A 6,537-nucleotide genomic window follows, 5' to 3' on the forward strand; every position below is an offset into this window, starting at 1 on the left:
CTTCTTCCTCCTGATTCAATTGCTTTGTTTGTGCAACCTCATGTAATGCCCACACATCTACTTTGCAGTGCTTTGTTTGTGCAACCTCTTGAAAAAATGTTTTGACAAGCAGTCTTTATCTAGTAAAGGCTTTCGCCTAGCTCATATTTGCCATTTTTTCTATTTCCTCCGATTGTTGCAATCTATCATATATCGTGCATTTAAAAGCTTTTCTTCTTCCTCCTGATTCAATTGCTTTGTTTGTGCAACCTCATGTAATGCCCACACATCTACTTTGCAGTGCTTTATTTCCTTTCTTTGCCTCCTCATATACCATCTACCATATTCTATAATGATAGATTGCATCCTTCTTGCAAAGTTTCTCCATTATGAGCCGAGATCATAACAGGCATCTTCTCTAAGTAATGCAACGATTTTGTACACCTTTTCTCGATAAGTATTATGTGATAGGTAGGAGTTATTGGCTATACGCAGTCGTTTATATGGCAGTCTTGCATAGTTTATAGTAATTTCAAAATGCGTCCTTATCTATATTGGATAATGATCCGATAATTGTGATGTATAATCCACCCATACCTTTGCAGTGCTCGGATCCCCATTGTGTACATTTAACATATATCATCTATCAAGCCTCGCCCAATACTCTGATTTAGCATTATGCTAAAATGTGAGTCCTCTTTTGTCAGGACAATTCACATTCCACATATCCATTGCTACAGCGTCTCTAATAAATGTCTACTGGGCCTTTTTTTGCTGCAATCATGTGTGAATTCCCGGATGTGTTATCTTGCACTGATCGAGAGTTATTGAAGTCTCCTAACACAAATGTATTTCCTTCTCTAGATTTATGCCTTTTTAGTTGACACTGTCCGATGGACTTGCAAATTCATGCATCTGCTTGTTTAACATACATTGCAACACTACCAAGAGGATCATTATAGGCAAGCATTGGCCTCAAAGCTATTCGTATCATTATGCATGTGCATGAATAATCAGGAGTTCTCGCATAAAATATAGTAAAACCTCTAAAATAACCTACTTTTCTAGCAAAGCTTGTTGATCATGTTACTACAAAAACAAACGAGACGTCCGGATTTGCCAAAGTAACATAATCCCAAAGTAGCCTCCATTTATTAGGATCAGACAAACCTTGCACATTATATGTTACATATTTACATGGTGTCGTGTCCATCATGCATCTTGGATATAATCATTTGCTAATACTAGATCTCTATGTAGCTCTCCATGCATTTGTTGCAAGTATTCCATCCCTTCTGTCATCACTGCATTCAACCAATTCATAGATGTACATGTGGTTGGTTTGCCCAAGTTGTAGGATGAATAAAGGGGGTTGGAGCAATGCCCCTCGAAAGTACTACCTACTGTGAGCGAGTAAAGAGACGTTGAAATTGGGGTCCACATGCAATTGAGGTATTGGTTGAACACTGCGAAGTGTAGCGTTGGACTTACCACCATTGCCCAACCAACTCGAGGATATCGGTCTATATGTTTGGCATGACCCCGTAACCAACCAAACCATTAAATTAAAGAGTCATGATTGATGAATAACCAATCACAGTTGAGTGTATGCCTCCTTAATGGCAAAGCAACAATACCTATTTCACATTCAACTTCAATGGAGTCTTTGTCGAACAGTATTAATTGGATCGTAAGAGGTATAGATATTGATTCATGTGACTAGGAGTCATAGATACCCTTTCGTGTGAATAGATGCGTGTGGAAAATGGAAATGCATCGTCAACCCTAATGTTAAAAGTATAGATTTGGAATGTTGTCCCCATCTCAATAGCAAGTGTCTTCTCTCGATAGAAAGTGTCCCCTCTTTCGCTCTCATAGGGTTGCTTGTGCTTCTCGTATATGAATGGTCCCTCTACACGTGTGTGTAGATATTAAGCTTTGCCCTCCATAGCATTAAAAGCTCTTTGGAAATTGTCCTCCATAATATTATATTTTGTTACAAATTTTTCAATAGAGAGAAAGTGAAGTAGGTGGACCCCACGAGAACAGGCCCTTAGTTGAATGGGCGGCCGAGGGGGATGGTATAACCGACCAAAACGAGACGGACACCAAAACCTGAGTTTAAGCTTTATAATTGGTAAAGCAACCATCGCTATTCCCCAATCAGCTTCAATGGAGTCCCCAGCTTGGCAGCAGCAACCACAAGATCAGCAGCGCATCGCTTGTAGCGACCATTTCAGCGCGCTCTCAGAGGATTCAAAGAGCCAATCAGAGCTTTCCTGTGCGCCCGAAAATGCTTCAGAGAGGCAACCTAAGGGTCACGACGTGGAGAAAGATGCATCAGAGAAGCTTTTTACGGTCTACGATGTGGAGGAAAGTGCATCACAGAGGCAAATCTGTGTTGACCATGTGAAAGAAGACGCATCACTGCAAGTTAGGGTTTTCGATGTGGAGGAGGACGCATCAGAGAGGCAAGTTAAGGTTTACGATGTGGAGAAATTTGCAGTAGAGAGACAAGACAGGGTGTACGCCATGGAGGAACCTGCATCAGAGTGGCAAGATGGGGATTGCAGTCTGGAGACAGATGCTTCAGAGAGTGAGATCGCCGAGATACAAAGCCATGTATCAGCAGGACTAAGCAGGCTCTACGATGTGGAGACAAATTTAGGAGAAGTACGAGATAGGGTTTGCAATGATGCATCAGAGGGGGCGGAGGCCCCTGGCACACAGCAAGACGGAGAGGAGAGGCCTCAAAATGATGCAGAGAGGATTGCTGGAGTTTGTGATGATGATGTGCAGGAAGATGCAGTAGATAGGATAGTCGGAGATGTTCAGGAACATGCAGTAGATAGGAAAGTTGAAGTTCTTGATGTGCAGGAACATGGAATATATAGGCAAGCAGGGCTTAACTATGTACTGCAAGATGGTCTACATATGGAATATTCTGTGGAGGAAGATGGAGTATACAAGCAAGCTGGGGCTTGTGAAATAGATGTAGCATGTAAGAATACGGAGCAGGATACTAACCCGGATTTAGTTCTCTCTGTCGACGATGAAGCTTTTAGTGTGGAGCTGGGGGGAATCAGAGGCTCGGGTTTGGAAAAAAGGAAACACGAGGACCAACCTCTGATGGATGAAAAAGAGCAAAGATCAGTCACCGGTGGTGGCCACACACAAGACCAAGCAGCAAGGGAAGGTGTTCGATGTGAAGAAGTTGGAAGCAGCATCAAGGATGTGGACAGTAACAGCGGTGCAACCACAAAAGTAAGGGAGGACTACAGTAGGGATTTGTCACCCACACCTCCCCAGCAGGACGAGGATCGTAGAGAGGGATCAAGTCAGCTTGACAGTGGCTCAGCTGGAGAAGCTAGCTCAGGAAGGAAGAGGCGCAGTAGGTGGGAGCCTCGAGATGGCGAGGGTGAGACTCAGGACAGTGCACAATCTGGAACAAAAAGGCGGAGATCGCGCTGGGCTGCAGAGGAGCCCAAGCCCCTCCTTGGACAAATTCAGTTACCAGACTTCTTCAAGGAGCTGACAGGAGGTGCCGAACTTGATCCAGAGGTTCAGGCTCTGAATGTGCAGCTCTTGGATATCAACCGAAGACTTCAAAATGGGCAGGTTTTGGAGGATAGGCCGGATGGGACCAGATCTCCTTCCCCTGAACCCATTTATGACAATATGGGCATCAGGATCAACACAAGGGAGTACAGGGCTAGAGAGAGGCTTACTCGAGAGAGGCAAGAACTTATCTGTGAGCTGATCAAGAGAAACCCAGCTTTTAAGCCCCCTGCAGATTACAGACCACCAAAGCTGTACAAAAAGCTCTATATCCCTGTCAAAGAATATCCAGGTTATAATTTTATTGGATTGATCATTGGCCCTAGGGGTAATACACAAAAAAGGATGGAAAAAGAAACAGGGGCAAAGATCGTTATTAGGGGTAAAGGCTCTATCAAGGAAGGTCGATCACAACAAAAGAGGGATTTCAGGCCGGATCCTGGTGAAAATGAGGATTTGCATGTGTTAGTGGAAGCAGACAATCCAGAATCTTTAGAACAGGCTGCAGGTATGGTGGAGAAGCTTCTTTTGCCTGTTGACGAAGGGCTGAATGAGCACAAAAGGGCACAGTTACGAGAGCTTGCTGCACTTAATGGCACTATACGTGATGATGAGATATGCCGCCTTTGTGGTGAGCCTGGACATCGGCAGTATATGTGCCCAGCTAGGAACTCTACTTTCAAAAGTGATGTGGTATGTAGAATTTGCGGGGATGGCGGCCATCCCACAATTGACTGTCCGATGAAGGGTTCTGGTCCCAACAAGATGGATGATGAATATGCTAATTTCTTAGCCGAAGTTGGTGGAGGCCAGGATTCCAGTAGCATACGACATGCTCGTGGGCAGATGGGTCCGACTTTAGCTTTGCCAGGCCCACAGGGTGTTGTGACTCCTCCATGGTCAAGGGGCTCTGGAGCTCCTCAAGATATGGCCAATGGACATCCTGCAGGATTCTCAGCAGGGGGTTTTCATCCTTCTCGACCAGGCTTGGGATCTGGTAATACAACTGGACAGCTTGGTCCAAGCTCTCGAATCAACAAAGAGATAGATGACTCCAATTTGTATGTGGGCTACATACCTCAGTCAGTGGATGATCAAGGTCTTATCAATTTGTTTTCTCCATTTGGCAAGATAGAGGATGCCAAGCTAATCAAAGATCGTGTGACTGGCTGGAGCAAAGGCTACGCATTTGTCAAGTTTTCAGATGCTGCTGCAGCTGCTCAGGCAGTGACCCACATGAATGGTTATAGGTTGGATGGAAAGGTTCTAGCAGTTAGGGTTGCAGGCAAGCCACCTCCTCCAGCAGCTTCAGCAGGTATTGCTGGACCGCCTTCATTTCAAATGAATCCTATGGGTTATTCTCAAAACCACCCCCAGCAGCAGCAACAACCGCCGCCGCATGGAGCACCACCTGCTGCTTCTATGCCTGCTGGTAGTCATGTGGGTCCACCTCCATGGGGCATGCCTCAAGGTCCTTATCATTCTTATGGTCCTCCACCCAACTATTATAGAGGCCCACCACCACCCATGGCAGGTTCTATGCAAGGGGGCCCTCCCCCTCAGCCTTTTGGAGGCCCCTATCATGGCTTTATGGGTCAGCAGCCACACCCATCAGCCCTACCTCAGGGTTTGCCAGGTATGCCTTCCCAGGGCCCACCACCAAATGGGTTTCCTGTAGGACCACCCCCTGGTGCACAGGGGCCTGGGATACGGACAGGTGCTCTACCATCAACTGGAGTTTCTCAAGGTGGAGCTCCTCTTTTCCCTCAACATTCTGGCTACTTTGGGGTGCCACCTCCATCTGGTTCTGCAGCATTTAGTCCACCTTCATGGCCTGGGGGTGGCGTGGCATCTCAATGGCTGATGGGCACTGATACTTTTACTGCATCAACACGATCTAACATGCAACAGGGTGATGCAGTGGAGTCCGAATATGAGAGATTCATGTCAGAGATGGGGCGATGACAGGTAAATTCTAAAATGTTGTATCATCAGTGTCTCTGTTGTCTCAGTTGTGAAGCTTACTGCTGGAAAATATCGCGGGCCATCCTTTTTCTTTTGAGAGAGAGAGAGAGAGAGAGAGAGAGAGAGAGAGAGAGAGAGAGAAATATATTTAGTAATAGACAATGGGCACCCCACGGGTGTAGCTGGGGAATTTGAAATTGAACCCAGATTCCCACCCTGGAAGTTGAAACCCTCACCACCAGGCAACATACCCGTGGGTAGGGGCCGTTCGTGTTTTGAGCATGGGTCAATAGGGAATGCATATTCTGTAGGTTAGCGAACTAGACATGATTCAGGACGGTTACAAAATCCAGTTTGCTGGTCAGGGCTGGAAGGATTGTTTGGCATAGTGCTTCAACTCTTGCTCTAAGTTTGAGCTGTCTTTATTGGAAGTTCAAGGGAGCTAATGCTTGTTTTCTATGAATGGATTGGCAGGTTAAGCAGTGACACAGTCCTCTGGTTCATTTATATGATGCTGACTTGAGATTTGCTCTAACTCTTTTGTTGACAGTAAGGAGGCAATGAACTTGACAGGTGATCAGCTGTGATGGTGGCTTCTGGTGTTGCGAAAGGAGGTTTCTTGGGTGTGCTTAGCTTTTGTTTCTTTGATCAATTTAGTAAAATGCACTACTGACCTTTGAACTGTTTATGTCTAGGCTAGATTGCATATGCAAAGGATTGAGGTGATTTTTGTCTTTAGGTATTTTTAAGGTTTTGTTGACCTATTTGAAGGTTTGTTTTGCTAATGTCATGCCAATGCACCTGTTGGTGATTCAGTTATTGACTTTGTTCTTAAAGATTATGCATGGCTAATGCTTAATGCTAGTTGTATATTTTTTTCCTGTAATGCTTTTATGCCTCTTTTCTTTGGGGATTCCATGGTATGCTCACCTATTGTTCACTTGTGCTTCAACGGTTTGTGTGACTTGTTTATCTTCGGCTCTCTGTGGTAATCAGGCTATTAATTATCATCTATTTTAGCTTATCAATGGACCG

At 45.0% G+C, this 6,537-nt stretch overlaps 1 protein-coding gene across 2 annotated transcripts; it reads left to right on the plus strand.

The window, feature by feature from the left end:
* The first annotated feature begins 2,096 nt into the window (after positions 1–2,096).
* Positions 2,097–6,321, plus strand: LOC147625259 (uncharacterized). 2 transcript variants are annotated; one of them, XM_086818564.1, is made up of 2 exons: positions 2,097–5,505; positions 5,977–6,321. In XM_086818564.1, the coding sequence occupies exon 1, from the start codon at positions 2,152–2,154 to the stop codon at positions 5,500–5,502; it is 3,351 nt and encodes a 1,116-aa protein (XP_086674690.1). In that variant the 5' UTR covers positions 2,097–2,151; the 3' UTR covers positions 5,503–5,505; positions 5,977–6,321. The 2 variants fall into 2 exon arrangements, with proteins under 2 accessions (XP_086674690.1, XP_086674691.1); XM_086818565.1 differs by having other exon boundaries at positions 2,100–5,505; positions 6,053–6,321.
* The last annotated feature ends 216 nt before the right edge of the window (positions 6,322–6,537 follow it).

This window comes from Cibotium barometz, chromosome 24, assembly GCF_041138505.1.
Source record: "Cibotium barometz isolate CiBa-2024 chromosome 24, ASM4113850v1, whole genome shotgun sequence".
NCBI classification, from domain to species: Eukaryota; Viridiplantae; Streptophyta; class Polypodiopsida; order Cyatheales; family Cibotiaceae; genus Cibotium; species Cibotium barometz.

Bases quoted from the DNA above. Each gene is read 5' to 3' on its own strand.
- LOC147625259 (XM_086818564.1), top strand. From the start codon at position 2,152: ATGGAGTCCCCAGCTTGGCAGCAGCAACCACAAGATCAGCAGCGCATC.